The following is a 19707-nucleotide window of genomic DNA, read 5'->3' on the forward strand; positions in this document are numbered from 1 at the left end:
AGCATCATGTAATGGATGGAGCCAGTCAGTAAGATCTGGGTTTAAGAGTCTGACACATATTGATTGTGTGACCCAGGGCAAGTCACTTAACCTTCTGACTTTCCAGAACTATAGACTGCAGAGAAGGTGCTAATTTACACTGGTAGAGGACATTTCTTTACTTGGGAGTATCCTAATTATAGGCCTAGTCCCTATCTTCATTACTAGAAAAAGTCGCCAAATACAAACCAAAACAAGCCACACACAGAGTAAAGGGGCATGTGCATGATAACATTCCTCCTTGTCCTATTCATTCTTGAGCATTTCTTTATTATTTGATACTTGATACAGTTACTTATTATTACCTGTTTTATCTCCAACTCCTTTAGGTTGAAAATGGGATTTATAGCAATATACGACCAAATTTCACTCAAACAAAAAAAATTGTGTCATCCTCTGTCTTGTTTCCTATATGTATACCCTTCTACTATTTGCCCAATTTGTTCCCAGGGGAAAAAAAAAGTACAGAAAAGTTTTGTTGTAGAGCCAAAGTCATATAGTAGTAATAAAATAAATAAATATATAAATATAGATTATATAATATATAAATATATTTCTAATAAATAATAAATAAAATAAAAGTAATACAGCAATATAAAAGCAAGGGGAAGCTAGGTGGTGCAGTGGAAGGAGCACCAGGCCTGGAATCAAGAAGACCTGAATTCAAGTTTGGCCTTAGATACTAGCTGGGCAAATCACTTAACCCTGTTTTCCTCAGTTTCCTCATCTGTAAAATGAGCTGGCAGAGGAAATGGCAAACCCTAAATGGGGTAATAAAGATTCAGAAATGACTGAACAACAAACTTCAGTTAGCTTTTGGGATGCTACCTTTGAAACAGCGATAATACTGTTTAGTTGTGATTATGGTTTTTGAATAGTTGAAATGTTACTGAAATGAATATGAAACTTAGATCAGTTCAACATACTCCCAACACAGTTGGGTCTTATGAAGAAGTTAGCAGTGACCAACAGGGAACAATACCCAGGAGACTCTGTAGAGTTTAGCTTCTTTGCAGCTGTCAGTTATATGTGGGATTCCTGTATACTAGAATGATTATCAGACTCAAAGTCAGAATTGGCTCCACCAACCAACCACCAGGTCAAGACATATGCATCCTATAGCAAGTTCAGTTTAAGTGCCACCTCTTTTGTGAAACCTTAACCAGAGCCCTCCCAATGAAGTTGTCTGATACTCAAATGTTCCTCACTTTCTCTTCTTCTCTGCCCTAGACATATTGTAACTTATATCCCCCTCTAGGCTCCTGGAGGTCAGGAACTGTGTCATTCTTTATCCCCATTGTATATATCTCCAGTGCCTCAAGCATGCTAGGTATTTCCTCTGAATAGCATCTATGGATAAATATACAGAGAAGCATGGATAGGTTGCAACCTGTACCAGTGGAAATAACCACATTGATGAGATCATAAATCAACTGAAGTATACAAAGAATACTGGATTTGGAGTCTGGATTCAAATCCCAGGTCTACCCCTGTGTGATCTCGGACAAGTCTCTTCATCTCTATGGCCTCCATTTTTATGATCCAATGAGCTGCCTAGCCTATGCAGGGCTCACAAAGCAGATAATGTCTATTGAACTGAAATGTTACACCATTTTGTTAAAAGCTAGAATTGCTAGCTATGTTTAGCTAGAAGAGCTGCTACTTCAACAAAACAGTATGTCAGTAAAATACTGTTTAATATTGTTGTTCATTACTCGTCACTGTCATCTTCATCTCGCTCCTTTTTTATCTTTGTATTTTTTCGACTCAAGATTTTATCATGAAGTAATGAAGTCCAAAACAAACCTTACAGCCCTGTGATAGGCCTGAGGCTACAGGAGGGGTAGCTCCAAACAACTTACAACAGTATGTAGGTATTAATGAAACTATTATTATTAAGTATATTATTGTCGTTCTGGGCCAGGCCTGACTGAAGCCAGACTAATGGTTCAGGATGAAAGAAAAGATCGCTAAATTGGGCATACAATTTAAAAAAAAAAACTTGAAAAAAACCCACATTTTAAACCCCCTATTAAATACCAAAATAGAAATACTGAAAACCAAAGGAGAGATTGACAAACTTGGAAGTTTAAAAAAATGACAAAACTAGGAGTGTTTAAAAAAAAACAATAAAATAGAAATACCATTAGCTAACTTAATTGAGAAAAAGAAAGATGAAAACCAAATTAACACTATTTTAAAAAAAAAGAAAAAAGTGAATACACAATCAATGAAAAAGAAATAAAAGCAATTAGGAGTTAATTATGTGTCAGTAAAACTGACAATCTAAATGAAAAGGATGAATATTTAAAACAATATAAATTGTCCAGGTTAACAACTATACATGAACTCCCAAAGGAAAAAACCCAGGATCAGATGGATTTGCAAGGGAATCCTACAGAACATTTAACAATTAATTCTAACACTACATAAACTGTCAGAAAAATAGGTAAAGAAGGGATCCTGCCAAATCCCTTCCTTGACACAAATATGGTCTTGATACCTAAACCATGGACATTCAAAACAGAGGAAGAAAACTATAGACCAATTTTCCTAATAAATTAATATTGATACAAAATTTTTAAATATTAGCAAGGAGCCTACAGTAATATATCACAACATCATACATTATGACTAGGCTGGTTTGTACTGGGAATCCAAGGCTGGTTCAGTATTAGGAAAACTATAAGCATAATTGACCATATCAATAGAAAACAAACAACAAAAATGATATGATTATTTCAACAGATGCAAAAAAACAACTTTTGACAAAATACAACACCTATTCCTGTTTGCAAGGATACTAATCAATACTAGAAATGCTAGCGATAGCAATAATACAAGAAAAAAGTCATCGAAGGAATGAACATAGGCAAAGAGGAAACACAAATATCCTTTTTTGCAGATGATATGATGGTTTAGATAACAGTAAAGAATAAAATAAAAATTAATTGATATAATTAAGAACTTTAGCAAAGTTGCAAGATATAAATTTTTGTTCAGTCATTTTTCAATCATGTCTGACTCTTCATGACCCCATTTGGCGCTTTCTTGGCAAAGACACTAGAGTAGTTAGCAATTTTCTTCTCCAGCTCATTTTTTACAGATGAGAAACTAAAAAAAAAAACAGGGTTAGATGACTTGCCCAGGGTCACACAACTAGTTAAGTGTCTGAGTATGGATTTGAACTCGGGAAGATGAGTCTTCCTGACTTCAAGCCTGGCATTCTATCTACTGCCCCACCTAGCTGCCGAAATATAAAATAAACCCACGCAAACCATCTGCATTTCTGTATATTGCCAACAAAATTCATCAGGAAGATATGAAAAGAAATATTCCATTTAAAATAACTATGGACAGTATAAAATACTTGGGAATCTATCTGCTAAGATACTCACAGGAACTATATGAACCCTCATCATACAAAGAAAGGCACATATAAATAACTGGAGAAATATTAATTGCTCATGGGTAGGCCAAGCCAATATAATAAAAATGGCAATATTACTTTGGTGTATCCTCTTGGCATACTCCAATTGAAGACAACCTTCCTTGACTAAAATTTCTCACAGTATTTTGTTTGGACCTCTCCTTTTCACTATGCATCATATTTGTTTGGTTATGTGTTTCATGTTCCTTTCCTTTTCTCATTAAATTGTGAGGTCCTTAAAGGGATAGTGTTATTTTTGTAGTACTCTGCTCACTGCCTTGCATTTACTAAGTGTTTGTTAAATTGAAGTGAGGCAAACCAAGCTGAATTAAACAAACTCTGAGTTCTTTGTTTTCTAGTGGGGAAGAGGAAAGAGCTTGGTAGGGGGACAGTAACTGCTAGTAGACAGAGTAGCAACTTGCAGAGAGAAGCTATCTAAAGAGAGTTCTCTCTCAACTCACTCCTCTGCTATTTGTCAAGAATGAATTATCAGGGATCTTCTAGTGGTTATGTTAATGCTTGCTTTACTATCAGTTAATTACATTGCCATTTTGCCCATAAGTAGATGCTTAATTTTGAATAAGCATATATTTTTCTGCTGTCATGATAATTTTTTTGTGTTTTCTATAGGCATCATGAAGAAAACCAGTTCTTCTTTATGGAGCAATGATAGTGGTTCAGTTTCCATAGAAAGAAGCTCTAGCAAAGGAAATCTTCAAATTATGTTGGACGAAGGGGAATATGCTCCTTTTACATCTACTCCTATGTTAGAGAGCAATTTTATTCAGGTAAATCATATTTTAGCTTACAATTTAACTTCAATAGCTTTTATAATCAATTTATTTTAACCTATCATCCATTTTCTAATATATAATCATCCATACTAGCTCCTGTTTTTCAAAAAAAAGTTGAAGCAAAACCATCAGAGAGAATAATTACATCTGGCTATATCCATCCCTTTCTTTTTTTATGATATATATTAACTAATAATTTAAAGTCAATACTATTCATTGTTTGACCATAGTTTTGCCTTTATTGTGGTCTTCACATAGTCATCATCTGTGTTGTTCCAATGGTTCTGTTTTCTTGAATCTATATTAATTCATAAAGGTTTTTACCATGCTTCTCTGAATTCTTTATATTTATAATTCCTTACGCTATAATTGTATCCCATTACATTCATATGCAACAATTTGCTCTCCCATTTTCTAATCTTTGGGCATAGTTTTTTTTTTCCCCATTTTTTTTTGCAATGGTAAATAGTACTGTTATGAAATATTTTGGCATATGTGGTGCCTGTCCTTGATCTCCTTACTTATCTGAGATATTCTACTGATCTAATTTTCTATCTTTTAACCAGTTTCTGATAATTTTAATAATTATTATTTGTAATATTATTTGAGATGTGGTAATGGTCATCAGGAAAGATTCATTACAATTTAAAAAAAATTTATCTCCCTTGATATCCTTGACTTTTTGTTGGTCTGTATAAATTTAATTATTATCTTGTCTAATTCCATAAAGAATGTCTTTGGTAGTGTGACTGCTAGAATACTAAGTGCATAGATGAATATGAATAATACTATTATTTTTCTTATGTCAGATACCTCTTAGGTTATTTATTTCCCAATTTTTTTTTTACATTTTGTAGTTATTATAAATATTATCAAATATTTTAAACTCTTCTATCTTTTCCTCCCAGATTTTGTTGATAATACATGGAAATGCTGATGATTTTTAAAGTAATGGGGTAGAAAAGCACTTAAACTCTTACAATGTGCCAAGTACTGTGCCCATAGATTTATTTCTATCTTGTTATTTTTGCTGAATTGTCTCAATTGGCTTTTTCATTAATTCTCTAAGGTTTTGTAAGTAAACCATCTCACGTGTATACATATCAACAAATGGAAATGTTTGCCTCCTCTCTGTAATCCAATATATCTAGTTTATAGTGCTACCTCATCTTCATCACACAGAATCCCTCTCTTCCTTCAAGACTCAGTACAAGTACCATTTTCTACATGAATGCTTTTTCCTGACCCTCCCCCCCACCTGTTAGATCCTTCCTTCCCTAATTACCTTTAATTTAACTAATTTGCACTTTGTAATATATGCAACAGGCTTATTAATTCTTCATAGGTAGGCAGGGCCAATATAATAAAAATGACAATTTTACCTAAACTAATTTATATATTCAATGCCATCCCAATTAAATTAACAAAAAATTATTTTGCTGAGTTAGAAAAAATAATAACAAAATTCATTTGGAAGAAGAAAAGGTCAAGAATATCAAAGGAACTAATGGGAAAAAATGTAAAGGAAGGAGGTTTAGCAGTACCAGATCTTAAACTATATTATAAGGCAGTAGTTATCAAATTATCTGGTATGGCTAAGAAAACAGAAAGGTAGATAAGTAGAACAGAGTAGACATACAATTTACAGCAGTAAAAGATAAATAGTATCCTTGTGTTTGACAAGTGTAAACACTTAAGTTGGGAATAAGAATTCACTATTTGCTAAAAAAAAAAAAAAATATTGGGAAAGCTGGAAAGCAGTCTGGCAGCAATTGGTCATAGATTTAACTTACACCATTTACCAAGAATGGATACATGACTTAGATATAAAGAGATATTACAAGAAACATATTACCTATAAGAATTACAGATAGGCAAATAATTTATGAGTAAATAAGAGATAAAGAACACTGTGAGGTGCAAAATGGATGATTTTAATTACATTAACTTTAAAAGGTTTTGTGTAAATAAATGTAGTCAAAATTTCCACTGATTTTATTTCTTAGCCAATACCAGATGATTTTGATAACTACTGCTTTATCATATAAGATCTGGTATTGCTAAACCTTTACATTTTTTCCTAATTAATTCCTTAGACATTCTTGACCTTATGTTCCCCCAAATGAATTTTTTTTTTCTAGCTCAATAAAATAATTTTTGGTAGTTTAATTGGGACGGCATTGAATAAGCAGATTAGTTTAGGTAGAATTGTCATTTTTATTATATTGGCTCTGCCCACCCATGAACAATTAATATTTCTCCAGTTATTTAAATATGACTTTATTTGTATAAAAAAGTTTTATAATTATGTTCATGTATAGTTCCTGGGTTTGTCTTGGCAGGTGGCTACTCCCAGATATTTTATACAGGCTACAGTTATTTTAAATGGGGTATCTCTCACTATCTCTTCTTGTAGGGTTTTTTTTTTTTGGCAATATATAGAAATGCTGGTGATTTATGTGGGTTTATTTTATATCCTACTATTTTGTTCAAATTATTGTTTCAACTAACTTTAAGTTGGATCTCTAGGATATTCCAGGTATATCATCATATTATCAACAAAAAGAAACTTGTTTTATAACCTCATTGAGCATTCTGATTTCTTCCATTTCTTTTTCTTCTCTTATTGCTATAGCTAACATTTCTAGTACAATATTGAATAATATTGGTAATAATGGGCATCCTTGTTTCATTCCTGATCTTATTGGGAAGGCTTCTACCTTATCCCCATTACAAATAATGCTTGCTGATGGATTTAGGTAGATGCTTCTTTTCATTTTAAGGAAAAATGCATTTATACCTTTGCTTTTGAGTATTTTTAATAGGGATGAGTGTTGTATTTTGTCAAAGCTTTTCTGCATCTATTGATCATAATTTTTGATACTTTTGCTATTAATATAATCAATTATGTTTATAGTTTACCTTATGCTAAACCATTCCTGCATTCCAGGTATAAATCCCACTTGGTCACTATGTAAAATCTTTGTGATATATGCAATCTGTTTTCAAATAATCTTCCTCTCTCTAAATCTCCTCCGACGTGGTGCTTTTTTCTTCAGTCTGGATACAAGACACTAGAAACCTGTAGACTGTCAGATACTTTAGGGAAGGGAAAGGGAAGGAAATAAGCACTTATGTGGCCCCTCCTAAATGTGAGGCACTTTGCAAATATTTCATTTGATCCTCACAACAGCTTTACAAGGTAAGGTGTAGGTAACACCTACAAGGGAGGTGCTGTTATTATCCCCATTTTACAGTTGAGGAAATTGAGGCAAAAAGAAGTTAAGTGAATTGCCCAGACACCTAGTGGGTATCTGAAGCAGGATTTGAATTCAGATCTTCCTGACTCCCAACCCAGTGTTATATCCACTGCTGCCTATATCTAGCTGCCTATAAATACAGTAGATAGACTACCACATCATGATTTTTTTTGCAGCAGTGGAAACTCAATAAGTACATGTCTTTATAGAATTCAGCCCCCTTCCCATACAATTAAGCCAGTTAAGCCTGATCTAAATACTTTCCAATCTCTTGCTGTAACAGAGATTTTCATCTTTCCCATCCCATATTCATAACTAATTCCCCCCTCCTTTCTTCTCATCTACCTGCACACACGTTTTCAGGCCAATGATACTGTAGCTAATTTTGGAATGACAACAAATCAAATTTCCACCCATATTTTCTGCGTACAGGTCAACAAGAGAGGAGAGTCCGTCTACCTTCATAACCGAGCCAACTGGGTGACTGTAGGCATCTGTGCTTCTAGCCCCAATCTCAATTTTCCCAATGTGATGTTGCTGGCACACCTGGAATCTAACTCCAAGAAGGATGATGAGCCGACATTTGATGATGTCTTGAACCCCACCTCTGAAGTTCAACTGGTGCTCAGCAGGTAAGTTGCAAAGGACAAAACAATTATAATGTCTTTTCTACACGGAATTAGAAAGAGAAATAGCTTGTTTCAGGTTTAACATACTCCACATACATTATCCCCTACATGATGAAGTACAAGAAAGGTTAACATGCCTAAAATTATTATTCTTAAGATATTATTAGTTAAAGCCAACTATCTATCAGTAATTCTCATGAAAAATCAAAAGACCATAAAAACACTTCAACGAAACAAATTAGTGATTTTTCATTAATTTCTTTTACAAATGGGCGAAAATAACGTCTGATCCTTTACCTAAATGTTTTTGCCCTCAAAGTAATTTCTGGCCCTCTGAGAGGCTACCCCTTTTCTTTTTTAAGTCTGGATACTCCCTTTTACTTTTATCCAGGTAAGCTAAAGGATCCTTCTTCCAGAAAAACTCCCATTGGCTATGGTTCTAAATATAATTTTACTACTGTCCCCCACCCCAAAATCTTTGAAAAGCAAAGCCTCTCCTAATAATTCCATGCTTTGATCTTCCAAATATTTCATGGGAAAGATCTGTTTGAATCATCTCATGTGAAATGATAGCTACCAATTGTGGAGGAGGACCTAAGCCATTTCTTTAAGTTGTACAGAACCCTCTAAGGGGGCAGAAACCTCAGGACCCAGAGAACTCTGCACAGAAGATGGAAGAAGAAAGGGCTAGAAATGGTCAAGAAAAGCTAGACCCAAGAAACAGCTGGAAAGAAAGGCTCCAGTCTTTTCTTAGGATAGCACTGATTTATCAGAAACATGACCTCTGGGATAAGAGGGATGATGGTGGTGATGATGATGATGATGACGTTGCTTTAAAAGTTCCAGCATTTGCGTGATACCAGATGTCTGGGGATGGTATGGAAGATGAAAACCCAGCGCATATGATGGCAATGGGCCCAATTCAGTGCCTTCTTCCAAATAAAATGGGCACCCCTGATAAGAGGCAATGGTTTAATAGCAAAGAAAGGTGTGTTTTGACAAGACTGTGATACTGGTTGCCAAAGCAGCAGACTTGTAATCCTCAATCTTGAATAGCTATCAACTGCAGTGAGGACAAACTCACTCTGCTGTGGAGGAAGATAAAAAATACAATCAACTTGCCAAACAGAGGCAGGTCAAAAACCACATAGGATCAAACCATGCTGACCTTTCAAAGGCAGATGTTCTAATTGGCATGAAAAGCATTATCAGACAAAGCAGTTAAATCATTCTTGGCTAAAGAAATTATATGGCACCACATATACCGCAATATAACAGCTGCCTCACATCACATCCCTCTGATGGTGGACCTAATCTCTACTGTTCTTATGAGAGCATCACCTGGTTATTCGTTTGAAGTATATAATGCTTCCAATGTGCACTTGCATGCCCCACAACCTTTAACTGTGCAATTTTATTCTGTCCAGGTCCCTGATTTAGCCAAACCCATTCCACTACCCAAGAATTAGTATGAATAAAAATGTTATCACCTCCATCCCTCAAAGCTCCTTCACAGACCAGCCATATAGCTCAGAGCTCAGCCTATTGGGAGTTTTTGCCAAGACATTTATCCTTAGGGCATTCCTCATTACTGGTTAATAGCTGCCAAAGTCCAATTGTGCAAGTTTTTCTTATAACAGCAGAACTATTAGTTAAGAGCTAAGTCCTCATAGGGTCCACTGGACTAGAGGAAAAAGAAAGCACTGCCTGAGCTTCTAACAATGCCACAACTTGTTCACGAAGGGTACTAACACACAAGGGACCTGGGCTAGTAAGATTTTAGACATAACATTTTCATTTAACAATAAAAGCGTCCTGTGCCCTACATAACTTGTTAGAGGATCCATGTTGTTCCTTCAACACAAGTGATAATTCTGGACAAAGGTTAATACAGGATGTGACCCTGTTGCTACTTCCAGTAGCAACCCAGGTCCAATGACATGTGAGTATCAGTTTCCCAAGTGTGATATAATAAAAAGGCCTCTTCACATAACCTGTAGCTCAAGAAGTCCAACAATCATTTGAGCCAACTTGTTGTAATTGTTCAGTTGTTCAGTCATGTTTGACCCTTTGTAACCCCACAGACCACAGCACACTAGTGCTCTCCATGGGGTTTTCTTGGCAGAGATTCTGGAGTGGTTTGCCATTTTCTTCTCCAGTGAATTAAGGCAAACAGAAGTTAGGTGACTTGCCCCAGGGTCACACAGCTAGTAAGTGTGTGAGGCTGGACTGGAACTCAGGTCTTCCTGACTCCAGGCACCATGTTTTATCTACTGAGCCATCTAACTACTTCCAAGGCAAACAGAAGTTAAGTGACTTGCCCAGGGTCACATAGGTAGTAAATGTCTGAGGCCAAATTTGAACTCAGATCTTCCTGACTCCAGGTCCTAAGTTCTATTTACTGAGCCACCTAGGTGCCCCACACAACTCTTACTACCTGCAAAAGGCTCTATTTAGTCTGTTCTTTAAGAATAGAAACTCTTTAACATCATAGGCCCACAACAGGATCATAAAAGCCTGAGGAGAGAGACTGCTGGACAGCCTGCTTTAGATTTTCCCAGTGTATAGTCTATGCCAGTCCCCATTCAAAAGTGGCAGACTTGAGAGTAACTTGAAACTTGACTGAATGGGCTGGATCCTAAATTTTCTTTTGAGTTCATATCCAAACCTTTGTTTTTCACTTTGAGACACCATAACCTCTAAGGCCTCTGCCACTGTGGCCTTTCATCCAGCTCATCAACTCTGCATCATCAATAGTGGACAACAATATCCTCAGAAAGTGGAGCTTCTTTCACGTCTATGCCCATTCAACCATGGCAATATGAAGGAGAATTCAAAAGATCTTGAGGAAGAATGTTGAGAAGTAAACTGAACTGCTAACAAAATAAAAGCAAACTTCTCTCGGTTGGTCTCAGCCACAGGTTTGAAAAAGAAAGTATGAGTGGGATTAATAACCACTGAGCTGAGGACTGGTCTATCTGCTCCACTATGCTCTCAAGATCAGGAATGGCCACAGGAGTTAGCATAATGACCTTATCTAGCTCCTTATAATCTATTGCTAATCACCACGTACTGTCTATCTTCACTGGACACATATGGTCATTATAAGGGAAGTTTGTGTAATTTAAATATTCCAGCATTTCCCTTACCAAGGAGGAAATATCTTTCATTCCCCTGGGACCCAATATTATTTAATATCAACTACAAAGCATAGTTCACTGGAACTCTACAGGCTTTTATTTAGCCCTGTAAACAAAAATCAGCACAGACGCTCCTGATTCCTAATAACTCATAACCTCTGTGATCACATTACTTCCTTTTGGTTAACCACTACAACTGAGAGCCACCTCCACCTGAAAAAGGGTACACCTCCCCTCAGGAGTTTGTGCCCCTAAATTCCTAAAAGAAATTGGCGGTACCCTTACAAAACCATTGAGGGTAACCTGGTTGCCAGAATCTGTCAGCACCTTATGTGTTTAGTAGTCTCCCCTTTCCAAGGGGCAGTTAACTTTGGCATATGCCCTCAGTCCCCTGTAGTCCCGCAGTTAAAACATCCTGAGACTTGAGGCATCCTCAGCCCCAAGAGAGATTTAATCCAACAGCTTCTCAAATCTGGTAAATACTTGGGTGGCTGAACAACCAGGTGGGATGGAAGAGTGACCGTATGTATACAGTAGAGGATGTTTTGGGGATGTTCTAAGTTTTAGTGGGGCACAGGGACATTTTACTATATAGTCCCAGATGTCTCAATACAACTATACTAACACACCATGTACTGACCATCTGATAGTTTTCCACCACCATGTTTTAAAAATCTATACAATGTTATTACCTATGTAAGAAATGGGAGGAGGAGTTTTGTTTCCACAGAACTAAAGGTGTGCTTCCCTGCCCTCCCCCACCCCAGCTTTAGCAGAGATCAGGCCTCAAGGTCAGTCAGGTGAGAGGTCAGAGGCACACACATATATATATACACATATATACATATATATACATATATACATATATACATATATACATATATATACATATATACACATATATACATATATATACATATATATATATATATATATATATATACATATATATATATATATTTATACATATCTTCCCTGTGAAGTCTTCACATTTTCTTTACCTCACACAAATTGGTTCAATTGATTTGGCGAGAACAAATCATCTGTAAATTCTTCCGCAAAAGGTATGTTGCAAATAGCTCCCATTAGACCACATCCACAGTAGCAGTTGTTCTAAAGATTCATTGGCTTATTGTTTACATTTCTCTTGAAACCACCCAAGTTACTAAATGTTAAAAACTCAAACACCCTCTGACTCATCCTTATTGGAAGTCACTGTTCCAATGAAGTATGAGTGTAAAACCTACTCTAATCCCCACTCAAGATTACTCCCTTTTCTAAGGGACTCAAGGTATTAAAAGGAGAAACTTCTGGGTCAGAGAATATGCTTTCCACCTCCAAGCTACAAGTCACTGACTCCATTAACACAGACTTCTTTACCTGGGTAATCAACATATGTATTAAATGGTCCTCAGACTTTCAAAGCACAGTACTTAAAAATCAAAAGCTCATTTACATCTTCTTCTAATTGCCTAATATGCAAGGATAATCTATTCTTACTTTCTCTATGTTATCAATATAACTTCCATAGAGCTAGATCATATTTGCATATTCCCCAAATAAACACATTGAGCTAACCTCTCAGGATCAGGAAACTCTTCTTTCCAAAAAGCTTCCCCTTTATTTTTAAATAAGGCCTTTTTCCTCTGGGGAAAAAATTCTGTTGCTAGCCAGTCTGTCATCCAGGGCTCCCTTTCTTCTACAATGTTCTTTGCCTACTTAAAAAAGGAATTTAACCATGAGGTCCATTGGGGGAAAAAATATAAACTAGATCTCAAGAAAATTCAAGGTTTAAAATGTAATAAGCATTGGTGGAGCAGAAAGTACTCAACAATTAAGCTTCATTAAAGCAATAATTAAAATATCAATTAAAAGAATATCAGGTACTTATCTTCTCCTGGATAATCAACATTTCCCAACTGGAGCTAGGTGAAACTTCTGACCTCCACCTCCTGGGGTGAACCTTTTATACACGCTGATTGGGGGTTGGGGTGGGGGTGGGGGCAAGGAAGTAAAATGGCCTTCCTGCTGCCTTAATGGACCAGCCCATGCTACATAAAGCATAATACTGACCATAATCAGGAAAGGCTTCCAATAGAAGGTGGTGCTGGAGCTGAGATTTGAAGGAAACTAGTAATTCTAAGAGGTAGAGATGAAAAGAGATTTCATTCCAGGTACAGAAATTAGCCTATGCAAAAGTATAGAGAGGAGATAAAATGTTTGGTTCAAGAAACAGCAAGAAAGTCCGTTTGATCCAATCACTCAGTCTTAAGCACTTGGGAATGCAAAGCAAGACAAAAGATAGCTCCTACAAAGTTCACAAACAAAGATAGCATGCCAAACAATCCATATACATGATAAATAAGAAATAATCAACACTGGGAAGGTACTAGAAAGTGCTAGAATTAAAAGGGACAGGGAAAAGCTTCTGACAGACAGAAGGTGGAATTTTTGCTGGGACTTACAGGAAGCCAGGAAAGCCCAAAGACAGAGATGAGAAGGGAGAGCATTCCAAGCTTGGGGGTGGGGGGGGGCGCTGCGAGGAGGGTGCGGGGGAGGGGGTGTTTGATATATCACCAGTCAAAATGCCCAAAGCTGAGTGTCCTGTCCAAGAAACAGCAAAAAGGCCAGTGTCACTGAATCTAAGAGTGAGTGGCGTGTTTAAGATGTAAGAAGACCAGAAAGATGGGGAACTAGGTTATAAAGAGCTTTAAATGCCAAACAGAGGATTTTATGTTTGATCCTAAAGGTGATAGGAAGCCACTGGAATTTCTTAAGCAGGGGGTGACGTGGTTGAACCTGCACTTTAGGAAAATCACTTGTTGGCTGAACGGAAGATGTACTGGGATGGGCAGAGACTTATGGCAGGCAGATCAACCATGAAGCTATTGCAATAGTTGAGGCATGAGGAAATGAGGGCCTGAACCAGGGTTGTAGCATTATCAGAGGAACATATTAAAAAGATGTTACAAAGGTAAAAATTGACAAGCCTTGGCAACAGATTGGATTGGGAGGGAGGGGATGAGAGATAGTGAGGAGTTGAAGATGACATCTAGGTGGCAAGCCTCAATGACTGGGAGGATGGTGGTACCTTCTACAGTAATCGGAAAGTTTGGAAGTGGGGAGGGTCTTAAAGGGGGGGAAGATCATGATTTCAGTTTTGGACACATTGAGTTTAAAATGTCTGCTGGACATCCAATCTGAGATATTTAATATAAGCAGTTGGACATACGAGAGTGAAGGTCAGCAGAGAGGTAAGTACTGGAGAAGTAGATCTGAGAGTCATTAGCATAGAGATGATCATTAAATCCATAAGAACTGTTGAGGTCACCAAGTGAAATATTATAAAGGGAGAGGAAGACAAAGCCCTATGGGACATAACCTGGGCATGACCTGGATGAGGATCTAGCAAAGGAGACTGAGAAAGAGTGGTCAGATAGTTAGGAGGGATGACTAGGACAGAATGGTGTCCTGAAAACCTAGAGAGAAGACAGTATTAAGGAGAAGAGGGTTTTGGCACTTTGACAGTGATGAGGGTTTGAGGTGAGAGGTGCTCGACACCCCAAAGTACCGACACGCCGGGTCCTGCTGAAAGAATTCGACTCAAGCCTTCTCAGCCAAGGGAAGGGATAAAGTTTATTAAGAGTTAGCCAAATAAGCCTGCCCCGAGAGATCCCACCCCTTGCGACGCCTGTAAGGAAAAAGGGCCAGACCCATCTGAGCTAGATTGGTTCTGACCAACCTCATGGAGGCAAGATGGAGATTATATACACAAAGATTGTGGGAGGGATTGAGGGGTGGTCTGGGGTGACCAGAGGAGGGGTCTAGGGAGGGACTTAAGGACGAGGTCAGACTCCAGGGCGGGGGAAATAGCTGAAGGCCATATGGAAACGACAACCCATCAAGGGCTGGGGTAGCGAGCCAGGGCATAGACATTTTGATCAGGATTAAGGATGGGGAAACAGGATTAAAGGTGGGAAACAGCTGGACAATAGAGGACTGGGCAAGGTAGGCACCTGGGCTCAATGGCTACAGCCTCAGGCCAAGGCCAGGTCGAGTGGCAAGACTCAAGGAGAGTTCAAGGGTTCAAGGGGTTCCCAGAGACTGTGCCCTCATCAACAGTGTCAAAGGCTTGCAGAAAGGTCAAGAAGGATGAGAATTGAGAAAAGGCCACTGGATTTGGCAAGTGACAGATCATTATTAACTTTGGGGAGAGTAGTTTTGATGGGGTTTAGACTGTGGGAACCCCCTTGGACCCCAGAAGAATTTGGGTCCCATTTGTTTGAGGGGGGAATGATGAGGCTACAGTCTCTGGGAACCCCCTTGAACCTGGAGTACAGTCTCTGGGAACCCCCTTGAGCTCTCCTTGAATCTTCCCACTTGATCCAGCCTTGGCCTGAGGCTATAACCTTACATTATCATTAGGCTCAAATCTTTACCTAGCCTTGCCCCTTTATGGTCCAGCTACTTTCCACCCTTGATACTATCAATATCCATGCCTTCAGCTATTTCCCACCCTGGAGTCTGACCTCATCCCAGTCCCATCAAGCTCCTCCTTAGACTCCTCCTCAAGTCCCTCCCTAAACCCCTCCTCTAGTCACCCCAGACCACCCCTCAATCCCTCCCACAATCTTTCTGTATATAATCTCCATGGAGGCAAGATGGGGTAAAACAATGGAATTTCAGAGTTCATGAACATGAAGGGCAGTGCATTTCTGGGTGATGGCAATTTCAAAGGTATCTTTGAATAGGTAGGTCACAGGAAATGAGTAGGTTAAGGAACTGGAAGGTTAGGGTATTTGAGAGAGTATCAATATATATGTTGAGGTTAACTAGCATAAAGGCAAGGAATTGGAGAAGAAAGATTGGGAGTCAGGTACTGAACTCATTAAAGAAGGAAGGGATGTGTACTGGAGACCTGTAGATGTGCATTATGTGGACCTCAAAGTAGAAGTAGTAATGGTGATGGGGGAGAACCTGGAAGTGGCTATGGGGAGCAAGGAGTATTCCAATTACCTCACTTTAACCAGTGAGTCAAGGGGAATGAGTGAAAGTACAGCCAGTGCTGGAAAGGGTGGGCAGGAAGGCTGTGTCACTAGGAGGGAGCCAGTTCTCAGTTAGAGCCAGAAAATGGAAGTAGAAAAGGAAAAGATTTAGGATGAAGGCAAGTTTGTTGCCCATGGAACAAGCATTCCACAGGGTACAATAAAAGGGATGGGCAACATTTGGTTGGGATTTGGTGGTGAGAAAATTGAGGGGGATGAGAATAAGAAATTTGGTAGTCAGGGGAATGGGATTTAGATGATGACCTACTGGGCTCAGAATCACTGGGATGTGGAAGATATGATCAGGTGGAAGTTTATAAATCATTAAATGAAAAATTTAGCTTTTCAAAGCCAATAGTTTTGTAATGGAAGCATGAAGTTATTTCAGAGCCTTGGGCAAATCAGATGAGAGGGCAAGAACTAGAAGCAGAAGGAGTGGTGACACTCTCCTTCTCTAAGGCAGGAGACCAGCCTGGAAATATGACATGGCAACCTCTCTCCACATCTCAGCAACAGGAAACCAGTAAGATGGAATGGTGTTTCTCCTCTTCTCACAGGAGGCTGCAGATCAGGCAGGACTGTGCAGAGTACAAAAGTAAAGGACCCACCTCTCCATTTCACAATCTCATAGGAGCCTGGAAATCAGGCAGGAGACCCATGCAGCATGATGGAAGGCCCTCCCTTCTCCTGTTAAACTCCTAATGGAGGCTGGAGATCAAAAAGGAGACATGTGATGCAAGACAGAAGAAACAGAAGCCATCTCCCTTCTCCTCTTCCATCCTGCAGATTAGCTGCTCCCTGCTCCTTTTCTTCCCTCAGAAGGATGGATTGATGGATGGTAGGAGATGTGCAGCAAATGGAAGGCATGCCTCCAGATGGAAGACTCTCCCACCTCTCCTCCTCATACTTCTACCAGATCTACCAGAGATCAGACAGGAGAGAGGCTCGGCAAGATGGAAGGCTCATGGCAAGCAGAGAGGACATGAAAGGGAGTAATGTATAATAAAGCTAGGTAGAGCCAAGTTGTGAAGGGCTTTAAATACCATAAAGGAGTGTCACTATTGATCCTAGAAGTATAGGTAACCACTGGAATTTACTGAGCAGAGGAGTGACATAAAAATCACTTTGGCAGTTCCATGAAGAAGGATTCAAGAGGAGAGTAGAAGACCAAACTAGGAGACTACAGCAATAGTCTAGGTGTGAGGCCCAAAGGTCCTGGATTATGATGATGACCCTGAGAGGGAAGAGAAGGGAACCAATGTAAAAGATGTGGAAGGAGACCTGGCAAGATCTGGAGACTCATTTCATGTGTGGAGTGTTGAAGATGCCACCAAAGTTGTGAAACTTTTCCCTCCCCCAGTCTACTTTCACATTTCTTCATTTCTCACTGTAAATCTGTCAGGAGGAGTTGGGGTGGGGGAGATAAGGCAGGATATGTAGAGCAAAGGAGCATGCCTTCAGAGAGCCACCTACATGAGTCACACATGTGAGTGTGCGATAGTTGTTTCTCTATCTCTCTCTGATCTCCACCTTTGTGTCTGACCAGTTGAGTGCTCTGCTGTACAAGTCCAACCTCTGCCATTTTCTTGACAGTAAGGTACCCCAAGAGATGGGAAGTTGAATCCTTTAATATCAGTATATTGCTTCTTGACTTGTATCATCTCTCTGATAGTCATCAGATACCTGAATCATCTATGGACAACTGAAGCAAAGAAGGTTGGCTCAATAAAAGAATATTTATGTTTATGCTATTGTAATATTATTTGGTGGAAGTGTCAGACTCTTAGTTGTACTTTATTTACTTGTGACTCAGACCCCTAGTTTGCGACAGTGTTAAATATAATTTCCACTCCTTCTCGAACCCTAGTTCAGGCTCATATCACTTCTCACCTGTACTATTTCAATAGCCTATAACTAGTCTCCCTACAGGAAGCAGCTAGGTGGCTAACTGGATAATGCCAAACCTGGAATCAGGATTCAAGTCCAGCCTCAAACACTTACTAGCTGTGTGACCCTGGGCAAGTCACTTAACCTCTATTTGCCTCAGTTTCCTCATCTCTAAAATGAGCTGGAGAAGGAAATGGCAAACTACTCCAGTATCTGCTAAGAAAACCCCATGAACAGTATAGTCCATGGGGTGACAAAGAGACACGATGGAACAACAGCAGCAGCAACTACCACCAAGTCGTCCTACACCAAGTCTCTCTGAAGTCTGGTCCATTATCTACTCAACTATCAAAGCGATTTTTCTAAAGTATAGATCTGACCATGTCGCCCTTCCTGCCCACTCAATGAGCTCTCTATTACCTTCAGGACCAAATATAAACTGCTCTGTTGAGAATTAAAAGTTCTTCATCCTTTGGCAATCTTCCTGTATTTGCTACCCTCCACACACTCTACCTTCCAGCTGTGCTGGCCTACTTGCCATCCATTAAACACAACACATCATCTCCCATCTTCATGCCTTTGCACAGGCTATCCTCAATGCCTGGAGTGTTCTACCCCCTCACCTCCACCTCTTAGTTTCTGTTCTCCTTCAAGACTCAGCTCAAAGCCCATCTTCTTCAGGAGATCTTTATTGGTCTCTCACCTGCTGATGCCTTTCCCTTTCAGATGACTTGCCTACTCTGTTCCTAGCTTGTAAGTACTTAGTTACTTCTGTGCTGTCTTCCCAATTAGAATGCATACTCCTTGAAGGCAAGGACTGTTTTTGGCTTTCTTTATATTCTTAGGGCTTAGCACTGGGCCTGGTACATAGTATGCATTTAACAAACGTTGTTGACTTATGATTTTCATAGCTTTGGTGTCATGTGGCCTTTGGGACAGGGCATCTGCACCCACATTAGTGTTCCCTGGCTGATAATATAAGGTAAAGTCGTAGTGGGCTGGTACTGCTACCCATCTCTTTCAAGTAGCATCCAATTAAGCAATGGGCAGAATGTTAGTGAATTGTTATCAATCTACTTTTGAGACTTTGTACATAAGAAATACTGCACAATGCATAATAGGAATTTGAATATAATAGAAATTTGAAAACTGCCTAGCATGCTGGGATTTGTAGTTCAGAGGAACTTTCAGTCCCAAGAACCATTTGGCATATACCAATCTTGGAAGCAGAAGGTGGACTTGAGTCATGCCTGAGAAATCTTAAAGCGACACATATAATCTGCAAGACATAGATTAAGAGAAAGGAATGAGGATTTCAAGAGCAAAGGAATGAGAGCATTCCTTAATGATTTGAGCCAGAATCTGTGACAAAAAGGATGACAGACAAATAGGAAAAAAAAAAAAACAAAGGAAGAAGGTGAAAGGAGGATTGAGCTAAGGTTGAGAAGGGAGAGATTAAGGAGAGCTTTCAAGTCATCTAAGC

General features: G+C 38.8%; 1 protein-coding gene across 1 annotated transcript in view; it reads left to right on the plus strand.

The window, feature by feature from the left end:
* Nucleotides 1–4104: 4104 nt before the first annotated feature.
* Nucleotides 4105–19707, plus strand: part of FAM71D (family with sequence similarity 71 member D) — a 40648-nt gene continuing 25045 nt past the window's right edge. The window contains exons 1-2 of the mRNA XM_036734215.1: nucleotides 4105–4257; nucleotides 7956–8155. Coding sequence (XP_036590110.1) covers nucleotides 4105–4257; nucleotides 7956–8155 — 353 coding nt within the window. The remainder of the gene's footprint in view (nucleotides 4258–7955; nucleotides 8156–19707) is intronic.

Source organism: Trichosurus vulpecula, chromosome 8, assembly GCF_011100635.1.
Source record: "Trichosurus vulpecula isolate mTriVul1 chromosome 8, mTriVul1.pri, whole genome shotgun sequence".
Classification (NCBI taxonomy): Eukaryota; Metazoa; Chordata; class Mammalia; order Diprotodontia; family Phalangeridae; genus Trichosurus; species Trichosurus vulpecula.